Raw genomic sequence first — 25,515 nt, 5'->3', positions numbered from 1 at the left:
CATGAGGGATTGATTCTTATAAATCATCGTTATTATTATGCACTGTTTTCTTCCTTACAACATTTGCAAATTAGTTATGCATCTTTCTGAGTTAATAACCAGAAACTTGATTATTTAATTCAATCCTATATAGCACACTAGCACACCCTTTTTTCCACATTATCATTTTTGGGTCACAGTATATTGCATTATTAGATCTAATTACAGTATATGTGTTTATATATTCATTTGTTTTGCAAGACTTTATTTGGTATTATTTGTTGATTGTTATAGGTGTGGGCATTTCCCTACATTGGATTGACATCCATTGCCCAGGCTCTGGTCCAAGTGATGGGTTTCATCTCCTGGCCCTTTCACAGCTCCCAGGGGAAGACTGGTGGAACTGGTGACATTTTATTTTAATTCTTTATTTTCTTAACTTTTTTCTTCTTTGAAGTCCCTTTGTCCTTGTGTGGCTACACTCATGGAACATATCAACTTCCTGTCTACTTCATAGCTAGCCGCCTATGGGGCGCCAGTAGGCCAGGATTTTCTTATAAGTTAAAAATCATATGATAAGATATATACATTTCACACATATTTAATTAAAAAAACTATTTATTTTTTCATGGTTGCTTCTTTATTCATTTACTTATGCCTTTTGATCTCCAGACACTTTCCTGTACCTTTCCCGAAGAAGCGAGATCTCTTTTGCAAAACACGTTGAGACCCACAGCACAGCTGTCCTAGACTATTGGCAACTATCCTCATGGTATATCTAGGTACCATGGAAAGATATCCTATACGAATTTAAATGTATCAATGTATTGATGTTATCTTATATTTTTGTACGATGTGTTGTTTTTAAATGTCTGTTAATAAATTGTTTATAAAAATGTTACATTTTGTGTTTGAAGTGTGACTCTCTAAAAGTCCCATGGTCTATTTTGTTTTTTGCTGTGTGCATACTATTGGGGACTGAGCACTACCTCCACCCATCTCACACCAGCTCTTTCTTTACTTGTTAATAAATATAAATAAATTACACACTCCTGAAGACTTTGCTATTTGCAGGCTTGAAGCCAGCCCTACTTGAATCTGATCATCTCTGTATAGAAAACCTTCATCATCTGACTGCATTAGGGTGCCTGCACCTGAGTAATGAGAGATGGATGATTGTGGGGCTATGTATCAGTTACCTACTTAGTGATAACCAAGTGCCTCCAAGAATTGAAACCATTTCATCTAATACAATGAGTTTTTTCAATATATTATAATATCTTTATTTGAATTGGGTCTTTCCCTTTTCTATGGCGAAAGGAGAATTACACTATCACCTTTGAAACAGGAATATATTTTGTGATGGGTCATGGTTGTAAAGCGATACATCTATGCTCAGCTTTAGATGACCTAAATTTACAAAAGCCCCTCCCTTCCAGGGTAGGAATTCATTACTGTTTACATAGTTCTTACATAGTTGGAAAGGTTGAAAAAAGATACAAGTCTATCGAGTCCAACCTGTGTGTGTGCGCTTTTATGTCAATATTACATGTTATATCCCTGTATGTTATGGTTGTTTAGGTGCCTAGCTAACAGTTTTTTTAAATGATCTATGCTTCCTGCTGAAACCACTGCTTGTGGAAGAGAATTCCCCATTTTTACCGCTCTTACCGCAAAGAACCCCCTACGCAGTTTCCGGTTAAATCGCTTTTCCTCTAATTTTAGTGAATAACCGCAAGTCTTTTTAAATGCCCTTTTTCAGAAAAGTTGTATCCCTATTGTGGGGTCACCAGTACAGTATTTGTACATTGAAATCATATCCCCTCCTGCTCTGTGAAAGATCACATCACATCAGCAATGACCAATATGTTCCTCTGCTGCCTTCATGTTCTTAATAAAATGAGGAAGAGGCTCTGAATAGCCAGCATCCATAATGCCAAGCTAACCACTCACTTAGGATAAAATAGGTATAGAGGAAGAGATTCTTTTGAGTTAGATTTACCCTTCTATTTGTCCTTATCAATGTCACCCAGACAGAATGTTAGATTGAAATTCTACATCTTACAGTTTTCACAAGAGCAAGAGGTGTGTGTGTGTGTGTGTGGGGGGGGGAGGGATGGGGGGGGATGATAGGTTGGCGACAACAGCATGAGATGAGAATTCCTTCTACTTTGGGTAAATTTGTTCTCATAGCTTGTGTGCCCTCAAGAGGAAGTGCAGGTGTACAGTATGTCACCAGAAGGACAGAGAGAAAAAACCTGATAGGGGATTTCAACCTTTATGTACCCTATCCAAAAGCTCATAAAACAATTACAATTTACATACAGTTTGCCTAAATAGCTTATACCATAGCCTTGGAGGAGTGAATATGTGTTGTGTAGCGTACTATTTGGGGAGGGGGGGGGGGGGGGGGGTGACACTAAAAAACTTGACTGATATTTTTTTTTTTAACGATCATGAAGTTTATTGGGGAATTAAAGAACAATGATCCAAAAAATAATACAACATTGCAGGGCCAGATGATAAATGATTGGATGTGTTGGAAGAAACAAAGGGCACTAGGCCACACTATTTTTTTCTGCACAAGGACTAATGGGCTTGTCTTTTTAACTGGGGACATTTTTTTTACCAAGCCAAAAAAAGGTAGCTGTGGCTTTAGGTGATCATCTGTCAAATCTGCAGAATCTAATGCACTCATTGCAGCCATAAAAATCAACAATGATAGATGCCAAGGAGAACAAATGACAGATTGTGCCATCAGAAATGTCCGCAGAAGCAAAGTTTCACCAGCAAACCATTAAGGCCTCATGCACACGAGACGCAGTTAAACGCGCGTTCAGATGCAGTTGGACAGTTTTTTCAACTGCCCCTGAACTCATTCAATGTTATCCTATGTGTCCATGCACACAGTCTCGTTTTTTTCCGTTTTAATGCAGTTGCGTTTAATCTCGTTTTTCCAGAAGCAAAAAAATGCGTTCAGAAGCAAAAATTTCCACGTTTCAGACGCAAAACGCGGCAAAACGCGGCAAAACGCGGTAAAACGCGGCAAAACGCCGCTACCGCGTTTAGCCGCGTTTGCGTTTATATGCGTTTTTAAAGGTGACCTTTTTTTTTACATTAAAAATCTCAAAAATGATTGCAAATGATGAAAAACCATTAGAAAAATATTTTAAACAATTGCAATTGCAAGTGGACAATCCACAACTTGTGGCAAGTGACATGGCAGGTGGCAAGTGACGTGGCAAGTGGACAATCCACAACTTGTGGCAAGTGACATGGCAGGTGGCAAGTGATGTGGCAAGTGGACAATCCACAACTTGTGGCAAGTGACGTGGCAGGTGAAGTGGCAAGTGACGTGGAAAGTGGACAATCCACAACTTGTGGCAGGTGACGTGGCAAGTGACCTGGCAGGTGACACGGCAAGTGACCTGGCAGGTGACGTGGCAAGTGGAAAATCAACAACTTGTGGCAGGTGACTGGCATGTGACGTGGCAAGTGGACAATCCATAACTTGTGGCAGGTGACGTGGCAAGTGACGTGGCAAGTGGACAATCCACTTGTGGCAGGGGACGTGGCAAGTGACGTGGCAAGTGGACAATCCACTTGTGGCAGGGGATGTGGCAAGTGACGTGGCGAGTGGACAATCCACAACTTGTGTCAGGTGACGTGGCAAATGACAATCCACAACTTGTGGCAGGTGATGTGGCAAGTGGACAATCCACTTGTGGCAGGTGACGTGGCAGGGGACGTGGCAAGGGACGTGGCAAGTGGACAATCCACAACTTGTGGCAGGTGACGTGGCAGGTGACGTGGAAAGTGATGTGGCAAGTGGACAATCCACAACTTGTGGCAGGTGATGTGGCTGGTGACGTGGCAAGTGGACAATCCACATCTTGTGGCAGGTGATGTGGCAGGTGACGTGGAAAGTGGTGTGGCAAGTGGACAATCCACAACTTGTGGCAGGTGATGTGGCTGGTGATGTGGCAAGTGGACAATCCACAACTTGTGGCAGGTGGCATGGCAGGTGACGTGGAAAGTGGACAATCCACATCTTGTGGCAAGTGACGTGGCAAGTGACGTGGCAAGTGGACAATCCAAAACTTGTGGCAGGTGACGTGGCAAGTGACGTGGCAGGTGATGTGGCAAGTGACGTGGCAAGTGGACAATCCACAACTTGTGGCAGGTGACGTGGCAGGTGATGTGGCAAGTGATGTGGCAAGTGACGTGGCAAGTGGACAATCCACAACTTGTGGCAGGTGATGTGGCTGGTGATGTGGCAAGTGGACAATCCACAACTTGTGGCAGGTGGCATGGCAGGTGACGTGGAAAGTGGACAATCCAAAACTTGTGGCAGGTGACGTGGCAAGTGACGTGGCAGGTGATGTGGCAAGTGACGTGGCAAGTGGACAATCCACAACTTGTGGCAGGTGACGTGGCAGGTGATGTGGCAAGTGATGTGGCAAGTGACGTGGCAAGTGGACAATCCACAACTTGTGGCAGGTGATGTGGCTGGTGATGTGGCAAGTGGACAATCCACAACTTGTGGCAGGTGGCATGGCAGGTGACGTGGAAAGTGGACAATCCAAAACTTGTGGCAGGTGACGTGGCAAGTGACGTGGCAGGTGATGTGGCAAGTGACGTGGCAAGTGGACAATCCACAACTTGTGGCAGGTGACGTGGCAGGTGATGTGGCAAGTGATGTGGCAGGTGATGTGACAAGTGGACAATCCACAACTTGTGGCAGGTGCCGTGGCAAGTGACACGCTAAATACAAGTACACAGCAGCTCTCACAGCTGCTGCTACTCACTCTGGTCTCACAAAATTGCTGAAATAGTTAATTTTTGAGCTGGGGAGGGTCTATGATGTTAGCTTAACTAAACGCTTCTAGACGCAAACGCGGTAAAACGCGGTAAAACGCCGCTTAATCGCGGTAAAAATCGCGGCAAAACGCGTGTTTCTAAACGCCGGTTTCAACATGTGTCCAGCAGCGTTTGCATCTGCGTCTCGTGTGCATGAAGCCTTAAAATGCACATAGGGACCTTTACTATGCAACATTTGTATCGCCCACCTCTACACTCCCCTTCTCAGTATGCATAATCTCTTGTGTATTTCTTACACTGAACTTCTGCTATGATCACTAACATCCAGTGAAAAGACAAGAAAGTCACCACATGACTTCAGCATGCCAAATCATGCTGAGATAGGGAACATAAAATTCTGGCAGAGCAGCAGAAGAAAGGAGTGGGAGGGAATTAAAAAATAATGCATGTCTCTTAGGCTAGTGCACAAGATATGTAAATCACCTGTCACTCACAGCTAGGGGGAGGATTTGACAAAGTTTTTCTCTGTCAAGATTTATCTCACTGAACAATAAAAGAGGATTGCTCAGAGATGGAATGACTCTTTGTGGCAAGACTAGGCTCAAATGATAGGAAATCTTATACTCTACATTATGACATAAAAAAATAAAAAAATTCAGGTTTACATCCACTTTAAGAAAAAAAAAGTGTTCTTATCAAATATGTAGATTTTTTTCACCAAAATACAAAGAAATGTTTCACTTAAAAAAAAAAAAAAAAAAATCTGTCTTGTGTTGTGCATAGTAAACAAACATGGACTAATGAGTAGTGTGAAACTACAAAAATCTGTAGAATGGCATGCAGTAATCTTTCATCATGCTGGGAAATGTGTGTGTTGTTCAGATATAGATTTACTGGAAAAAAAAAGCTTATCTGAGAAAAAAAAGGTTAGTAGGTCACTGTTGGACTTTAAACACGCTATTAGGGAAAACGATACAGAGAGAACTATGAAAGCTGTTGCTGCTGACCTCCTAACCCAAGCGGCCATCCGCCTATTTTTTTCTATACATTCGAATTAGGGGCATTGGCATCAGTTTGACAAGCTTCTGAGAGCATTCAGAATTTAGTGACAGGTACACGTGACCTGCAGATGACCTCCTTCTGAGCTGCATTTGATCTGCTTCAAGCGTGTTTGGCATTCCCATAGATTTGTATGGGAATGCAAAACCAGAATGAAGTGAACAAAGGCCTCTCGACACAGACCCTTACTGATCCAGAGGAAGTATTCAGAGTGATTACAAAGACTCATCTCCATAAATATTACAGGTTGGTTCCTTAAGTATTAAAGTCCAACTCTAAGATATTACCAAATCCTCTTGATAAATCCTTCTCTATTCTTCTTCTGTTTACTTCCTGGGGTCTTTCTTCGGGTGTCCCATCCGGGTGTACACCTCCTTTTCACTCACAGAGCCCAAAAAGATAAAATATGGGGAAAAAGGTCTGGTCCACACGATTGGGAAATTAGCTTGGCTCATAAAGGAAACTGACAGATCCATTACACTTCAGGATGGCTTAGGAACAGGTGTTTTGGAATCAAGACTGAGGAGTAAAGGAATGGATGCGCAATACACAATATAAATTTCAAATTTGGGCTTTAAAACAACTCTGCGGTTACACTCACCACTTTTGTCTGCAGTAGTATAGGGAAACCACTGGCTGAAAAATTTGCAGAATCCAATACTTCCAGAAGTGTTCATTTCCTGGTCATCCCATTGCACTTAGTGGTTTGATCCATTGACTCCTGTGTCACTACTGTGTTCTGTAGCAGTGTAGGGGCCAGCAGGAGGAACTACTATGTGCAGCAGGGCACCAGGAAATTGACACCTTCTGAAGTATAGGGTTCTGCAAATTCTTCATCTGACAGCTTTTCTTTACTCCCTCAGAGACTGGTGGCACTGGCAAGGAAAGAGGCTGGTAAAAGTGAAAAACTTCAGTTGCCAGTACAAATATAGAGGGAAATCCTCAATTAGGGCAACTTGTACCTGTGAAAGCTTTCTAAGCCTAGGTTCACACTGACTGCGGGAATGAAATTGTGCAAGTTCAGCTAAGCTTGCACAATTTCATTCCCACATGTCAGTCCAAACTTCACCAAAAGTAGTACAGAAACTACATTTGGGAATTGGTGCGGCGTCTAAATCGATTCAGATGCTTGCCGGCGATCTGGCATGCAATTTGACATGCTAAATCGCATCAATGTGGACCAGGGCTATGGGGGGGTTCTTCTCAAATTGTAAAGATATCCTCTTAATTCCTGTTGAGTCTAGAAGGCAGAAAGTGAAGGGAATTCTTCCTAATAAGATGCAAAAAAACACACACAAACCACACACAAAACAGAGGTTTTAACCCTCCTCTAATGTAACCAAAATGGCTTTAGCCTACAATGGGAAGATTGACAGTCAGCAACTACAAATTCTGTAGCTGCTGACTTTTATAAAAACAGATACTTACCAGTCCATGGAGTCCAGCACTGTCTTCCTGGTAGATTCTTCTAATGACTCTTTATTAGTACCACCATCTTGGATTCTGTGCCGGCTTTGACTTATGACGATTCACAGCCAGTTACCAACTACAAATGTGCAAGATCGCATGGTATAGAAGAATAGTTCTGCATTCTCCTGGGATGTATGATATTAACCCTGCCTATGCAAACATTAGGGAGGTGGGAAAACCCTATCAAAAAAGGGGGGAAAAAAGGAAAATAAAAAACAAAGAAATGTACCTGCTTATCCCAAAAAGGATTTAAGTCAGTTACAAGCTGGGGAAATTAAAACTATATGAAGAACTTTCATTTTTAGTTGAAGTTCCGCTTTAACTTAATAGACTTCACTAAAATTTTAAATCACTGGTCACTAAGGGTTGCTTTGCACATGATAGTGCTATTTTGTTAGCCATAGATGTGATGTCAATCAGTGGATATCACAATGATCCGCAACATACAGGGATATAAAATGTAATATTGACATATAATCACACACATAGGTTGGACTTGATGGACTTGTGTCTTTTTTCAACCTCGCCTACTATAACTATATAACTATAACTATATAACTATGATTTTGGATTTTTTTTTTAAAAAGCATGTTTATTTACTGGGCAATGAAAATTTGCAGTAGACTATCTTTTTTTTCTCTCTTAAGATTGGTTTGTTAGGGGCTATTTGAAGTGACAGCAGACTTTCCATAGACTTTTGGTGATTTCCCAAACCATTTTTTATTGGCTGGTACAGGTGACCCTCATATCTATGGGAACTTTTACTGAACAATTTCATGCTAGGAACCTGTAGAAAGTACTAACTTTTTAGTGCCCACAGCATTTTATCTTATACACCCAGATGACTATGACATTCGGTATCAAATTCCCTGTTCCCCAATAAAGTAAACCTTTAAGTACTTCAAAGAGTTGTATAAAAGTAATTGAGTTTCACTTACTCTATTGTTAGAGGCCTTCACAAGAGTCCCCAGGAGCAAGGGAAGGAAGGAAACAAACAATTAGTATGGACAGACATTTTCCAGAGGTTATCCCAGCATGATAAACTTTTTAATGTGTTTAAGAGTTTATTGTGTAAGATTTCACAATAGAACATATGTGTTCTAATAATACAGAAAGATAAAGACTTCCTTATGTGCTTAAAATTAACCTTATGACACCAAAGAGTCATAGAGGTTATCTTACCCCAGTGGGTCCTTCTTTTTCCAGTTGGCCAAGACAAGATCAGCATGAACCATGATTAACGGAAGACCAAGAGCTAGTGAGATCTGATGATAGGGCACTGCCAGGGCTCTAGGTAGCACCTGATGGAATAGAAAAGCCTCATTATAAACAGGTCTAACACAATGGAACTATAGAGCCCCTTCAAACCAGCATTCTGTCTGAATTCGTTTGTCAGTTTTTCAGATGGATCCAAACTGAATCACATTGTAGGTCTATCTGTCATAAATAAACATGCATCCATTTACATCCAAATCAGTTTAGGTCCGCAAAAAAAAAAAACACACACACACACACACACACACACACACACACACACACACACACACACACACACACACACACACACACACACACACACACACACACACACACACACACACACACACACACACACACACACACACACACACACACAACAGCATCCTTTTATGGACAAACTGTAGTAAACTGGACACAGATTTTGAAGACTGGACTAAATTGAGCTGATGATGGGCATACCAACTGATGTAAATAGATTTTGTAGCTCCCTGTACTAGCTAGGTTAATCTCATGTTTGGCTCTGCAGCAATTCAATTTTTAGGCCTGATCAGGTTTCCCTAAGCTTGGTAGTTGGTTGCTCTTGTATATTTCTGGAGGAAGCTTCCAGAAATATTGTGAGGGCATCAGGCACTGAAGTTATGATTATGAATATTTATCTGATCTCAGGGGGAGGCACCCAGAAGCTGGTTGGGGAGAAGAAAATCATTCTTATGGGACTGCTGCCCTTGGAATGCAGACTGTGTACTGAAGAGCTGTCAGGCCTTAGCATAGGCTTGGCCAAGGGCCTGGAGGAACATGGACTGAAAGACATTTGCTGGAGGAACTAAGCTGGAGGAGGACAATTTTTTCACCAAAGAGTGTCACGTGGAAGCTGGGTGGACAGCAACTGTCCTTGGACATTCTGAGTAGGCCTAGGCTTGTACTTTGGAAGTTAATGCTAGAAAGTGCTGCAAGGACTGGGAGTGCTCATACAAAGTCTCAGATTAGTCAGCTATACCTTCTACCTCCAGCAAAGGCTGCTGCTATAGGATTTGTGTTTGAATAACTGTCCTCCTGTATCTGTTTTGTGTTTTGGAGTATCCTGCACCCTCATCTCGCTCTCCTGTTATTCACTGCAACAAATCTACAAAAAGACACCCCCTAGAGACTGAGCCTGTGTTTGGCAATGTGATTGGAACTGGTATCTGGGCTTAGAAGCCTCTGAACAGAGACAGGAGACCTGGGTCATTCTTCATGGCCCCTCCAGGGGTGAGCGCTATACTTTGCAAAAAAATGTGACTGAACTGATGATGCTTGTTTAGCCCCAGTGCACAGGGTTCCAGTGTTTCATGGTGAGCTGAGGACACAGGTATACCATCTGGCCCCGCTGCCAAAAGCCTGTCAAACTCTGAGAGGATGACAGCTGCTTCAGCAGGAAGGGGCTGGACAGTGTACTCAGCAGCAGTGCTTTCATTTAAGGCAGTATGCATCCAGGGATGAATGCCCAGAAAGCAAGAAATCTGTTTTACAGCAACTGAATAGAATGGCTTTTCCTATCAGTAAGTCACTAATGTGTCTGGCTACCTTAGTTTTTTGCCTTCTCAAATAAATTATGATGCAAGCATGCATGGTAATGCAAATACAAATAATATTATTCATTTTGGAATTTAGATCATCCTTAGCTTGGTCTAAAATCTATCTTTTGTAGAAAACAAAGCTTTCCTCTCCTGTCCTGATTCTGTCTGTTCAAATTGGCAAGAAGATCACAGCTGGTTCCAGTAGAGTGGGATTCATGCAAGGATGGGAAAGCCTCTCACCCCTCCCTGCGCTTATGGTTCATCAGGTCATGATCAAAATTGACCTTAAAATAATGGTGATTGGTATTAAAGGATCAGTGTATCAAAATATGTTTCAGTCTTGTATTACTCAGTCACGGCCTCCTTGAATATATTTGGAACCCCGGAGGAGAGGAGATCACTGCCATAGTTCCAGCCACTGTGCCACCCGAGTTGGAGTTCTGAGTATGTCTGCACAGTGTGTCTTGACACCAGAGACTCCGACAAACATAACATTTGGCTGTTTTTAACAAACACAAAAATAAATTTTTTTGATGGGTAGTTCATTTAACACAATGGATCATATAAGGACCAAACAAGATTGAAATTGGACATCCAAAAGAATACATTTATAATACAGATAATGATTTATATAAAAAAAACAAATGTTGGAACCTGAATTATAAATAGTACTAAAATGGTAATGATGCTCATAAATGGAAAAACATCTAGCTACCTGTTGCAGCATTAGTTTTAAAATGAGCCTGTGAAATGGACCAGAGGTTTTTGTTATAATGACTGCAGCCTGGTCAAGCATCCCTATGGCTTGGCTTCCACACAAATGGAGTAACTTTTTTAAATGATTAAACGACTGAACAATAATGTAAGCTGTCAAACATCTAACACATGCATTAACAACTGTATTTAAATGCTTCTGTTTACCTAAAACAAACATCAGCACAAGGGACATTACTTACCTTTGCATCCTCCTTTTGAAGAAATCCTCCTCCTATGAGGCTCCCCACCCCTGTTGCTGTAATTTTCTTCTGTGACTGGATAATAGAACTAAGGGATTGTGACAGACATTCATCAAGAGTGCACGACTATGCCCACCCTTTCCTACCAGCTCCTCCATTCATAGATGCCACTACTGCAGTATCCATGATTGAAACTATAAAAGGAAGGCAGATGGATGATTGATAGGTCCACCCCCTTCATTCATAGATCACACTTTATTCATACAAGCTGTAGTAATGTAATCACTGTGTCTAAGATGGCTTACAAACATTACAATCTGATTGTGCGGCAATTGCAAAATTTCCTTTAGATATGCCAACAACTATGTCATGGGATCATCTATCTTAATAGTTTGTCCAATTTAAATGCAATCAGATATTCACTTGTACGACAAAATGGCCAATAAATAAGAGATTGTGTAGCTGGATTGCAGTGTGTGCCCATACAAAGCTCATTATAAACAATAGAGGTAGGTCACATTGTCACAGAAGAACCATAGGGAGACATGTTCAGCAACATCTATTAGGAAGTGGAAAAAAATGGTTGTCTAAACGGTTATCTTCAGTGCAACCAGTCAACCCAGGAGTTTAGCCAAACATCTTCAGTTGTCAATAGAAATGGAAGGAGTCATCCAATGTGGCCAAAATCTGGCAGGTATTCAGGTCTGTGGGCAATTTATTCCTTATTCCTTAAGCCTCTCTCTAGTTAAAGTAATTTCTCCATATAAATAAATGTGATTGACTGTATCAATCATGCCTTTTTGTTTGTTATTCTCATTTTTAATTAGTGATAATCAGCCTGCTTCTGTTTGATGACATTAACTCTGTAGGCACACACGTCAAAAGCTAGATTTGAACATAGCATGGATATCTGCACAGATGGAAAAAAAGGGCAAACTACCTAGGAGAGTGGCTAAGTAATTGAAGTAAAAGAAAAAAAAGTTGGGGTAGAATGAGGGAGGGTTATAGTCCCTGTCAAATATCTTTTTGCCATCGGTGTCCCCTTGGATTGATTTTCCCTTCACTTCTTGTGACACAGCCAAACAAAAAGTGAGAAGAATCCCTCCAAAGCGAGTCGGTGGTCGGCCGCATCACCAGAAATAGTGTCCCCACTGGGAGATTTCCCCTTGTAATAATGGTAAATAGGACACATAGAGAGGGTAAGTGTTTCTAACACAGAATTGCATTTTGTGAAACTACTGTAAATCAGTGTTTAGTAGAGATATATTCTTCTATGTCTTAAAGAGGGAGTAAACCCTGATGAGTTTACTTCCTCTTTCATTCCCTGCAAAGGTAAAGCATAATGGACAGTAGTCCATTATGTGTCACTTACCTGACACAGGAGCTAGCGAAGTCACCGCTGTCCCCTGTAGTCCGGCGCATCCATCTTCTCGGTGGGTCTCGCTGCTCCGCCGCTCTCATTCGGTGAAGCCGCAATGACATCACTCCCGCGCATACGCACGGGAACCGCCACTAACGGCATATCGCCCGGCGCATGCGCCTTAGACAGCGGTACCTGTCTTTCGGCAAATATATCCTAAACCGTGTAGGTTTAGGAGATATTTCTTGGACCTACAGGTAAGCCTTAATCTAGGCTTACCTGTAGGTCAAAGGGTGACTATGCTACTGGACTAAGACTTTAAGGCTTAGTTTGTGTAATATGGGGATCAAAGTACCAAGGAAGGACGGCCAGATGTCTTGAAGAGCCAGAGAAGCTGGAATCTGAAGCTTAGACCTCAATGGAGTATGGAGTTTTTTCCCCAGGGTGTTGACTGCTGAATGGGCGTAAAGTCAGGAGCCACATTTACAGAGTACTAAGTCAGATTTAGGGCAAGTATTATCACCCCCCTTTTTTGGGGGTTTCTAGTCAATGGGTGTCCTGTGGCCTTACCCTTTCTCTTCCTGGAGTATTGAGTAAGTAAATAAACCCTTCTTTGCATCTAAAAGTTACTGGTGCCCATCTGCACAGATTGCTCCACTATTGTCGAGGCCTGATGTGAAATGCAAGCCCACCCTGTCCCTGGGGCCCTACTTGCCTTTGGGACACTAACTGTTTTTATGTTCTCTAATAATCTTACTAAAGACAAAGTGAAAGGTAACTAGCTTTTATTCAGACTGTGTTTAACATGTACAAGGCTGTTGAAGATGTATTGCTATATCTCACTAAACATTCCACAGTGCTGAGCTGCCTACTAGAATCAGGTCAATAAAACTCAACTCAGCTTTATGTCAAGTGATGTCACTGCCACATATACGCTGTATAAAATGTCAGCTTTCCAGTGAAACAGATACTTTACTTCCTGACTCACCTCTTGTCTGCCGGGGCAATTTACATTTTCTTTTGTTCTGTGCATATGTTAAAATATGCATTTTTTGTTTTGTTAGAAATTACTGTAAACCCACCAACAATTGTATATGTTCTGCAAGCAGAGACACTGGAGAATAAAATAGTGGAAATTGTACTTTGATTCACACAATAATTAAACAGGTATTTATCAAAAACATATTTTCAGGAAAAAAGACACTAAAATGATCACAAAAAATGATGGTACTCAAATGTAAATTACTGGTTGCATACTTTTTTCGGTGCAGATTCAGAAAGCATTTAAACCAGAGACAGCCAGTCAATTAGAATTTAAAGAAGGTCAGCAATGGCAGCCACCCGTATTTTTCTCATGACAGATTTAGTTAAAAAAGAAAGAAATATTTGACGAAATACTATCAACAACCCAAAATCGACCACAAATGGCATAATTAGGCTGGGGGAACTGTATTATGTAGGCCAGGGACCAGCGATTGCAATCATGGGCACGTGACAGGTAGATTGCGTCTTTACCTTGCCGACCACTAGAACCTGGACAGAGGGGCGGTGGGGAACGGCATTTACTGGATCCAATCCTGTGTATTTTTCTTCTGTGGCAGCTGAAATCCAGCTTCTCCTCTTCTCCCTCCTGTTGGCATTCAGCTGGCACAGGAAGAAAATAGAGGTTATCAGATCCAGTAAATGCCAGCCTTGCCACCCCTCCTGTCTAGGATCATTCTGTGCCCCCCTTGTAGTGCTGCTACCTCTTCTCTCCTCTTCCATGCCTGCTGCAGGAGATCTTCAGAATGGCGAGCCAATAGGAGGGAAGGAGCCAGTAAATATGTCATTGTGTCCTCAATTTCCTTTCTCGGTTTCAAAAGTGAGGCATCAAAGGTCTGTTTAGACCCCTGATATTTTGCCAAAGCCCACCAGTCCATTTAGGGCATTCACTGCCCTACTGACACTGTTCTCTTTTTTAAGGAGGGCTAAGTTTATATTTTTATAGTGACATTTGCTTTATTGTATTTTTTAGTTTTTTTTACTATTTAGTTAGGTCCTGCAAGTTATTTATTAAAAGGAAAAAAAAAAAAGAAGCCGAAAACTCTGTGATTTTTGATCACTTTCATGTTGTTCAGGTAGATCTCCACCTCTCAAAGGTTGCCTATCCCTACTGTAGACAGATTTCTTACCTTAACTCCTCCAGTCTCTCCATTCTGCCAGACATAAGCCATGACCATATGACTAAGAACTGTCCTGGCCAGACGTTTCTGCCGGTGTCCTTTCAGTTGCTGTATGTCTAACTCTGGCATCTGAAAGGTAAGAAGGGGAAACCAATGTTATCATATCTAGATGGAACCAGTGAAACATCAGGGGAACAAGGGTGAATACACCGCTCCCAAAAGGCCCTGCCCACCGAAATGAATGGCCTGCAATACGCTTCGGCAGCACTGCAACATGGGCGCTTTTAACCCTTTCTTCGGCTGTTAACGGGGGTTAAAAGCAAACCTGCTAGCGGCCAAAAAGCGCAGCTAAAACTACGGTAAAGTGTCTCTAAAATGAATGGCACTTTACCGCTAACGTGGCGCAGCCCCAGTATGAAAGGGGTCATAGGGTTCCAGAGACCTGTAAAGACCAGGTGAAAGATCAACCCTTTCTCTGCTCTATTCAAAAGAGAAAAAGTTGTATTTGTTGGGGTTTCACATTGGCTATGTGTACACCAGATTTGCACATCTAAAGTATTTTTTAGATTATTATTATTATTATTATAACTAGGGTTGCCATCTGTTCGGGATTCACCCAGACAGTCCGGGTTTTGAATCATGTGTGCGGATTTGAGCCATCCTGAAACTCGGACACATTATTCAGACAGGAATGTGGCTCGGAACAGGGCCTGACAGGAGGGTGAGGGGGCACTATTACTATTCTCTTTGAAGTGCCCAAAGGGGTCCCGGATCTGTTACAATCCTATAGTGTATACTAAAAGAATAAAACTGTACTGTGTGCCACTAAAGTGTTCAGGGTGGGCTTGAAGAAAAAGTGGCAGCCCTAATTATAATACAGGATTTATATAGCGTCAATAGTTTACACAGCGCTTTTGCAACATATGCACAGACTTTCAATGTAACTTTTCACTGTAAATCATTTGATTAGTGATGTGTTATATACTGGGAACTGACATTTCCTGTGCTGAAAATGCAGTGCGAAAGTTCTTGTATTTTCAGTAAAAACCAAGGCACAGTAAGCTAGGAAGGTTTCAAAAATGTGAACTTGATGAGAACCGGTAGGATTCCCATGATACAATGCTGTGCTACCCTCTAGTGGTCAATGTTCTTAGTGCAAACAACTTAGTAAAGACATAATTTCTGTATTAAAGTGGAAGTTAACTTCCATCACTGACTTTTACCTATAGGTAAGCCTATAATAAAGCTTACTTTATAGGTAGTGTAAATATCTAAACGTGGACCGTTTAGGAGTTATTTACTGAACATGCAGCCAGTGACATCACTGGCGCATGCGCTCTGAAGGAACGGCCACCTGTGTGCCATGACAAACAAGCTTTGGTTGAACTTCTTCATTAATACAAAAAAGCACAAATATATAACCCAATTTTTTAGTAAAAAAAAAAAAATCATAATAAAAGATGATGTTACGCTGAATAAATGGATTCCATACTCATGGAATGGCGCCAAACTATGGTACCTAAAAATTTCCATATTTAACACTTTGAACATTTTTACAGGTTAACACTTTAGAGGCACAGAGGAGGTCCAATGCTAGAATTATTGCAATCGCAATAACGATCACAGCAATACCTCACATGCATGGTTCGAACACCATTTACATATGCGGGCGCAACTTAAGTTTGTATTATCTTCTGCATTCAAGCACAAGGGGACGGGAGCGCTTTAAGGCTGGGTTCACACTGCTGCTGGATGTTGCTCACAGCAGGAGGTCCGGTGTGTGCTTTTTCTCTGTTTCGGGAAGGAATCAGGGCTGAATTTTTTGCCTGAATTTGGCCCTGAAACTGAGCCAAAGACACACAGGACCCCTGTGCAAGTCGCTCCGCAGCCGCCATGGAGATATGTAATGTATTGCTACATAGAGAGCCAGTCACAATCTCCTATTCCTATATTCACAATATCCAATCTCCTAGCCTAAAAAAAAAAAAGTTATTATTTATTTTAGTTTTGGTCTTTTGTTTGTACACTTTCCCTTTAATTTTTACATTTTTTGATCACTTTTATTCCTTTTAAAAGGAATGTAAACATTCCTTGTAATAGGAATAAGGCATTACATGTCCTCTATATGGAGAGATCGGGGTCTATAAGACAGTGTTTACATCTGCCAGAGCCAGAAGTGATGTCATGATGTTGCATCTGGCCTCCCAGGATCATAGAGATGGCAGGCGAACAAGTAAATAGATTCCATACTCGTGGAATGGCGCCAAACTACGGTACCTAAAAATCTCCATAGGAAATGCTTTGAACATTTTTCCTGGCTATCAATTTAGAGGCACAGATGAGGTTGAGTGCTAGAATTTTTTGATCTTGTTATAATGATCGCAGCAATACCTTACATGTAAGATTTGAACACCGTTTATATATGCAGGCACGAGTATGCATTCACTTCTGCATGGAAGCACAAGGGGACGGGACCGCTTTACTCACTGTCCAGCCGCTTTCATTATACTGTGGCAGGTTGGCTCTCCTGGGCAAATCGCTGTAGTTGTATGTCAGCCATTTAACTACTTCAATACTGGGCACTTAAAACACCTTCCTGCCCAGACCAATTTTGAGCTTTCAGCACTGTCGCACTTTGAATGACAATTGCGCAGTCATGCTACACTGTACCCAAATGAAATTTTTATCATTTTTGTCCCACAAATAGAGCTTTCTTTTGGTGGTATTTGATCACCTCTATGGTTTTTATTTTTTGCTAAACAAATAAAAAAATACCGAAATTTTTTACAAATATATATGTTTTTTGTTTCAGTTTCAAAACTTTGTAAATAAGTACGTTTTCTCCTTCACTGATGGGGCTACACTGATGGGCACTGATAAGACGGCACTGATGGGCACCAATGAGGTGGCACCAATGAAGTGGCACTGATGAGGTGGCATTGATGGACACTGATATGTGGCACTGATAGGCAGGACTGATGGGCACTGATAGGCGGCACTGATGGGCACTGATAGGTGGCACTGATGGGCGACACGGATGGGCACTGATAGGTGGCACAAATTGGCACTGATAGCTGGCATGGATTGGCATGGATGGGCATGGATAGGTGGCACAGATGGGCACGGATGGGCACTGATAGGTGGCATGGATGGCCACTGATAGGCTGCACAGATGGGCACTGATAGGTGGCATTGTATTGTATTATACTGTACTAATGGATGCCAGTGCCAAACAATAATGCATGCCAATCAGTGATGCCCATTGTGGGCACTGATTGGCATCCATTGTGGGCACTGACTGGAATCCCTGGTGGTCTAGGGTGGCATACCTTGTGCTGGGCATCCCTGGTGGTCTGGTGGCGTCCCTGGTGGTCCAGTGTGGGCATCCTCGGGGGGGCTGTGCTGATAATAGATCATCACAGAAAAACACCTTAAAAATGAACTTATCTGGCTCCCTTTTGGCCTCCTGAATATAGCATGGAAGGCACTTTGTTATATCTGTTGCAAAAAACCTACTGATCCTGCCTAAAATCTTGTCAGCTGATAACTTTATGTGCTCTCTACATATGGGGAGTGGTTTAATGTAGAAGCAGGTGTCTGTAATGTATTTCATCTATCTGGTTCCTCCTCTGCTTCCAAAGGGTTCTGGAAAAGATACAGGGCAGAGGGTGAAAGTGACATGGAGTGTATCTGGCAGCCCTGACCAATCCCCAACTAGGATTGGCAGGGGGCAGGCCTCCTATATATACTCATGGTCAGCCTGCTGTGGGAGGAGTTGTCGAGTGAAAGAACTGCATGATTAAGTGTTAGACTGTCGTGGCCCTTGAGGGAACCCCCTTTTTGAGGGGGTGAACTCGGGTCTGGTGCTCAGGAGCTGGGAGGGAGCCTCTCTCTACATGGTCATTCAGAGGTGTCGTGGAACAGGAGCTGGAGGAGGACAGTGGGGAGCACTGCCGGGAAAGTAATTGAGGAGGGATCCACGACGGGGTCGGTGAGTGAGAAGCACAGTGAGAAGGTCTGGGAGAGATATCCCAGGATGAGTTGTGAAGCAAAAGGGAGAGACTGTGGTGTCGTTGGAGTCAAGTTGCTGCAGCCAGGAGGGTTGGCAGGATTTGCATCGGAATTTCTGGGATCAGTAGTTCATCAAGTTTCAGTTAGCACAAATGCCCCTTTGCGTCACTGTTGGTTGCTACACCAAAGGGGACTGCAGACATCTGCCAGCAAATGGCTATTAGTGAAATGTTGGGACTTATTCAGAGTGAGGCCTAAACATGTGCTAATGGTGACAGGAATCTAGGATTTCGCAGTAGAGAAAGCAAAGTGATCTCAAGTAATGTGCTGGAGGAGTATGCAGAGCTTTAGAGACTGTCAATATAGATTCAAAATGATCAATTTATTAAGATTCGTTATCTGGGCATCCCATGTCCCTTTTTCCCATACAAGTTTAATCCCCTAAATAAAAAAAATAAAAAAACAAGCTATAGGACTGTTAATTGATGGGCAAAGTGTGTCTGAAATGAATGCTTGGCCTAGCAGGGTGATGTGTGGAACTACTACACGCAGCGACCTCACTGGGGTACCGCTACACATACTTATCTTGAAACTGCGGTGTCACAGTTCAATGGATTCACTCACTTCTGGAAGGCAGGCTCCAGACACAGACAGCTCTTCTGAGGAACAAAGCCCTGGGTGCACTGCTCTATGTGAGGCTAGTTAGCACCCGATTTTTCACCCCAAAAGACCCACAGAAGGGACTCCCTGCCTTATCAGAGCATTTAACGCCCCAAGGTCAGGGACTGCGCTTACACGAGAGGCCGAACCTGAGTGGAAAACCACACAAGATGACAGGTAAGGGTTTCTTCTCTTCACACTGGCTGTGAGTTCCATGGGGTCAAAAAAGGGAATGAGCTGTTGTGTGGATGTTAACTTTTTATAGCTATTCACTGGTCCTGTGGGCAGAAGTAGGCAGGGCTACTATCTATCATACCTATGCTGCCATGGAGGCACCAGGAAAAAGTTTTGCCTATAGTTCAGTGGTAACACTCACCTGATGGACTGCATCACGTAGTTTTTTGGTCTCAATCAAGACAGTCAAATGTTCTGCAATATCCATCCAAGGTTTGTAGTAATCAGGAAGTTTATCCTGTATCAGAAGGAATGGGAAAGAATGTATTATTAATTATTATTTATTATTAAGAAAAATGTGAGCAAGTAACTGGAAATTATTAGCATGTTCGTGGTATAGAAATGGTAAAATGGAACTGTAAAATTTTGACACTTCAGCTAACTGCAAGTGGTAGAAGGGGAAATATGCAAATGACCTGTGTCCTTGTGTGTCCTTCTGCAACAATCTAATATGCTCTTATATATGACCTCAGTATGGCTCATATGATCAAAATACAAAAGATAATACCATGAATATGTAAACCAGTGTATGTGTTTAAACACATATGAAAACATAAAGTGACTGGTGTCCTTTACATACGTATCCAAGTTGATACGTATGCTCGCCTTCAAGAATTCTCCAGAGCCTCTCCCATCCTCTGGAACTCCCTGCCCCAGTCTGTCCGATCAGCCCCTACCCTGTCCATCTTTAGAAGATCCCTGAAAACTCATTTATTCAGGGAAGCCTATCCAACACCCACCTAACAACTGTCCCAGAGCCACCCCGATCAAATCATTCTCTGCAGCTATTACCTTTTGTACTACCACCCCCTCCCTTTAGAATGTAAGCTCTACGAGCAGGGCCCTCCTGTACCTTTTGTATTGTACTGTAATTGTCTTGTCCCCCTATATACATTTTAAAGCGCTGTGTAAACTGTTGGCGCTATATAAATCGTGTATAATATAATAATATAATATAATAATACTCCCATATATCAATTGAAAAATGAGGACAATATATGCTATGTGCAAAAATAGTCCATATGCCATATTGGTGCTCTTCATAAACTGTGCTCTGTGCTTCTTATGAGTGCCCTATAGGTAATGCACTCACCAGAACCATTCATACCACGTAGGGGTATTGCTCTTTCACATTATCTGCCACTGTATAGCAAACAAATGGCTTTTTCCTGTGTCAGCTGATTGTTTCTGTGTTTGAGGTATGAGATATAAGATATGAAGGTCTCCTTTAGTTTTCCCTTTGTAGATATAGTGCAGTAATACAGAGTTTTGAAAAACAGGAAGCCGGGATGGTTTGCGTTCCAGGGTTGAAACCGGAAGTGATGTAAAGACGCTGGGACGCCACTGGGACGTCATCTGGAATAGCGCCATCTTGCTACACCATCCGGTTTAAATAGCAGAAGGTGTAAACTGATTGGTGGTCATGTGACCGTGGCCATTTTTGGTTAGTCCAAAAAACAAATGGAGGCACTGATGGTAGTTTTGCTGTATTGCTATATAAAGCAAAAAAGCAGAGCTCTATGGTACCAGCATAAAAACTTGTAGACCCTTAACCAAGTAAAGTAAATTTATTTGATGCACGCTCGAGACATCATCCGAGAGCTTGCGGTCACCTCGTCAGATCTACATCCCGGTTATTTCCGCTTCTGGCCTGACGTCCACATCATCTCGGGTACCCGGCCCTGGTCAGCCCAATCGGCTTCTCTGGCTCCATTCTCCAGCGGAGTGTAACACCTTCCGCGGCACAGCGGTTTTTATACCCGCGACCAGTCATAGTCATGACCCTGCATTTTTCCTCCCTTGTGGCTCTCTCCAGAGACCCGGTCGTCCACCTCATGACCGAAAGTTGAAGCTTACACTTTGATGTTAACGCCTCGTCATCTGGAAGTCTTGGTGGTATTGTGCTTATTTTTCTGACAATATATCAATAATGACAATTTGTTTTTATGATTGCTTTTACAAATTTCTACAATTTTATTATCATTGACAGTTGTTTTAAATTTTCTCAAGCGTGCATCAAATAAATTAATTTTACTTGGCTAAAGTTCTGCAAGTTTTTATGCTGTTCCCTTAGAAAGCTGCTTTTGTGTTCTATATGTCCTGTTATCCACCTATTCCAGTGGTTGGTGGCTGCACTGGTCTTCAGCTTATTTTATATTCTCTAGGATATGCATACCTCCACAGACGGCTGACAGTTATAGCGCTCATGGACCTTTTGTTGTGTTTGCTGTATAGCCAATCCATACACTGCACTCAAAAAGGGGATACTACCCCACAATGGGACATAGTTGGAAATTTTTGACCTTGAACAGACTGATTGCCCGATCCTCAGAGCAGGCCACTCACCGGGACACCGCATGCCAAAACAATACAAATATTATAATACAAACGTTATTGACTGTTTAAAACGAGTAATTAATTTTATTTTAACCCCTTACTCTGTGGATAAAGTAAAACTCTACGTGTGACCTAGATCTGCTTCTATGTGTATATGATAAAAATAAAATTAAAAATGAAACTAATATAAAGCAGAATTATGCCAGTATATAGGTATGACATGGACCTCTCATCTATATACCATAATATTGTGACAGAGAGATGGTCAGAGACTGCAGTTAAGTGACCAGTGACCAGTTATCCACCAATGCCTGATATCTAAGGATGTGATGCCCCCCCCAAATTGAAGGACTACAGGTCCCAGCATGGACACCTGAGAATTAAGGGTGTGGGGGGATCACATCTTAAGTTCTGAGGGGTTCATGCTGAGACCTGTAGTCCTTCAATTTTGGGGGGGGGGTGTCACGTCCCAGCATTAACCCTGCCCTGATATCTAAGGATGTGTCCTCCTTCCATCCCTCCAAGAGTGTAATCTCTTCTGACAGCTTCCTCTCCTCTTCTGCAGATCCCTTATCTGCCTACCATCCTCTTATCAGTGCTAGTTCCAGGCTGACAAACACTCAGAGCTCCTGTGAAGTGCTGACAGTTCAGCACAGAACTCTGAGTGTTGGGGGAGAGCTGACTGAGGATTTTAACCCTGATCTGTCCATGGTGAGTGCTTTGAAATCACTTTCCTTTCTACAAAACTCATCTCCCTTTTGTGCATTCTGCATGTTGCTGGCTGAACGCTGCAGGGAGGAGGTGGGTGGAGCTAATCAGTAGGCACCGAGGAGGAAGTTTAATCTTCCCCACTGTAAATTATGGGTCTCTACCTCTCTCCTGCTCGTGATGACACTGGTTGCTAGATGCGAGGCGGGCAGCAGCTAGCAACCATTTGGGCACTGAGCCAGCGGCTCATGTAAAAGGGGTCTCACCAGCCAGGGGTCCACCACAGGCTGTCAGTGAGTGACAGCAGAGATGTGAGGGATATTTTAGAGGGCATCAGATCAGTCCAGGGCCAGGGGGCAATTCCGGGACACTGTATTGTCCCGGAATGAGGGTGTCCGGGACCCGGGACGGAGCTGTCAATTGCAGGAATGTCCGCCAAATCAGGGACGGTTGGGAAGTATGGTCTGGTAACATATGCTATCCAATTCCAGGGTTTCCCAAAAGCGCAGTAGACCTTTTTTTTAACTAAAGAAGTCACAACCACCTGGTGAGCAGTTCTTAATTCTGAGCACATTGGGTGGTCCCTAAGACATACGGTGAAGGAATTCCCTCTTGTTTTTTGGTTTGGGTCTATCAATCAAGATACAGCGTCTAATATCATGGGCCTTTTATGGTTTCATCAAAATGTATTGATGAATTTTTGATAATTTTGTCATACCATATATAAATTTATATATTGCACTATAAGCACAAATTCACTTTAACCCTTGGTGTATTTTTTATTGCAAAATTTTATTGTTACATAGTTTAATTTGTCTGCGCTCACCAAACCTAATAATGTGATCAATGTGGTATAAAAACAATATTATAAGTGAAAAAAATGAATAAAAAAATATGTGTATATGTGTGCTGCTATCTCCAAGAATAAAATACTTAATTCAACATATATAGATAGAAAAAAAGAAGATTGCACAAACCAAATCACATTATTAAATAATCAAGCAAAAACACATAACATGTGAGTGTATTAATCCATGTGAATCAATTATCAATCTGTTTAAAAAGTCCCAAAAAGCCTGGATGCTGAAAAGGCCTTTGACTGTTTAGGGTTGCCCTTCCTGTTCGCCACGTTACGCCACATAGGATTCCAGGGGCCTTCATGCAGGCGATCAGACTTTTCTACTCCAACCCCTCCTCTCAAGTTAGAACCCCTTTGCTCTTTCCATCTCTTTCTTGGTGGCAAACGGCACTAGACAAGGGTGCCCACTCTCACCCCTGCTATTTGGGAAAACCCAGACATACGGGGCATATCAGTCAGGGGCAGGGAGTTTAAAATCTTCCTTTTCACTGATGACATTCTTACACTGACTCAACCCCACATATCCCTTCCGATTCTCTATGCGGAACTAGACTGCTTTCAAGCCCTCTCTGGATACAAAATCAATTTGTTCAAATCAGATGCCTTGCCTATTAATATTCCCGAAGCAGAGATCATACTTTTAAAAAGCAACTTCTCTTGCAGCTGGAAAACAACTGCCCTGAAGTACTTGGGGACTCAAATGACCCCAAAGTTCACCACCCTATACCAAGAAAATTTCCCCCCCCCATTTTCCGCTCAATCAGATCCTTACTGCTCCAGTGGAAAAGACACCATATTTCCCTCCTACGGCAGATCGCTTCAGTTAAAATGACCATCCTCCCGAAGCTCCTATATCTTTTCCAAACACTCCCCATAGCAGTCCCATACAAACACCTGAAAAATCTTCAATCCGATCTATTCCACTACATCTGGAGCTACAAATGACATAGAATACCTAGGTGCTGATAACAGCACGCAGTGAGGGGGGCCTAGCGTTTCCCAACCTTATCAAGTACTTTAAGCGGCCCAGCTATGAGCAGTTGCCTCATGGTTCACCCACCGGTCATATAACAAATGGACAGAAATGTAAAAAATATGGATAGCCCCGATACACCTAAATAATCTACTATGGAGTGTGAATTCCGCGGTAGCTCCAGAACGCATGCTGGGCTCCATGTCCCAACTTAGGCGGCTATGGCGCGAACTATCACGACCTTATGGGTTCTCATCAGAGAGATCATTACTGACCTCTTTTATCTGTAATCCCAAGGTGCCAGATAGCCTCACAGATCTGATGTCGCATCCCTGGACATCACGGAACCTATTTCACTTCGGGAACCCAGTGGATCCCAGGCCACGCAAACTGCTACCCTTTCCTGAACTTCAGACCAAATACGATCTACCACGACAGTCGTTCTATGGGTATCTGCAAATGCAACATTATGGACTTACTATAGCCCCTAACTTGCAGCTCCCCCCCCCATCCTCTTTTGAAAATATAATCCTGGCCGGTACCACACAGAAGGGCCTAATATGGGACATTTACAAGATACTAAATACCTATCCCCTTGAAGAACAAGGTAAATGTTCCTATATGATTAGATGGTAGAAAGCCCTCAATGAGGAAATTCCCATAGTGCAATGGCAGACGATATGGACTCAAGCAGCAGAGTTCAATATGCACACTATATAAAGAAAACACCTATAAAATTCTTATATTCTGGTACATGACCCCGCATATACTCCACGCCATCTTTCCCACTGGCTCAGATAGGTGCTGGCAATGCCAGGGGGCGAAAGGCACCCTCCTCCATATCTATTGGTGCTTCCCATTAATCTCCCCATATTGGACCATGGCCAGCGCCTACAAACCCACCTTCTGGAGATGCCAGTTCCGGCAACCCCAAAAAAATTTCTACAAGGCTTATCGCCGCTGAAGCTCCCCACACCATATAAAAAATTTGTATGTCATGTCCTTACAGCAGCATGCTGCCTCATAGCCCCAAATTGGAAACGCCACACTCCCTCTTCTTCCGAAGCCCTTTACTCCAGAATCAAGGGCGCTGAACTAATGGAGAAAAAT

At 42.4% G+C, this 25,515-nt stretch overlaps 1 protein-coding gene across 2 annotated transcripts in view; it reads right to left on the bottom strand.

Moving 5' to 3' along the window:
* The window catches only part of IDO2 (indoleamine 2,3-dioxygenase 2), a 110,310-nt gene that overhangs the window by 71,107 nt on the left and 13,688 nt on the right, over nt 1-25,515 (bottom strand). The window contains exons 2-6 of one of the 2 annotated variants that reach the window (XM_077469706.1): nt 19,671-19,766; nt 14,633-14,752; nt 13,977-14,105; nt 8,512-8,630; nt 8,268-8,282 (exon numbers count right to left, since the gene is read on the bottom strand). In XM_077469706.1, coding sequence (XP_077325832.1) covers nt 8,268-8,282; nt 8,512-8,630; nt 13,977-14,105; nt 14,633-14,752; nt 19,671-19,766 — 479 coding nt within the window. The remainder of the gene's footprint in view (nt 1-8,267; nt 8,283-8,511; nt 8,631-13,976; nt 14,106-14,632; nt 14,753-19,670; nt 19,767-25,515) is intronic. The other variant, XM_077469707.1, reaches the window with a different exon arrangement.

This window comes from Lithobates pipiens, unplaced genomic scaffold, assembly GCF_037356315.1.
Source record: "Lithobates pipiens isolate NorthernLeopardFrog02 unplaced genomic scaffold, aLitPip1_a1.2 Scaffold_8, whole genome shotgun sequence".
Classification (NCBI taxonomy): Eukaryota; Metazoa; Chordata; class Amphibia; order Anura; family Ranidae; genus Lithobates; species Lithobates pipiens.
This window is presented reverse-complemented; position numbering and strand designations above follow the sequence as displayed.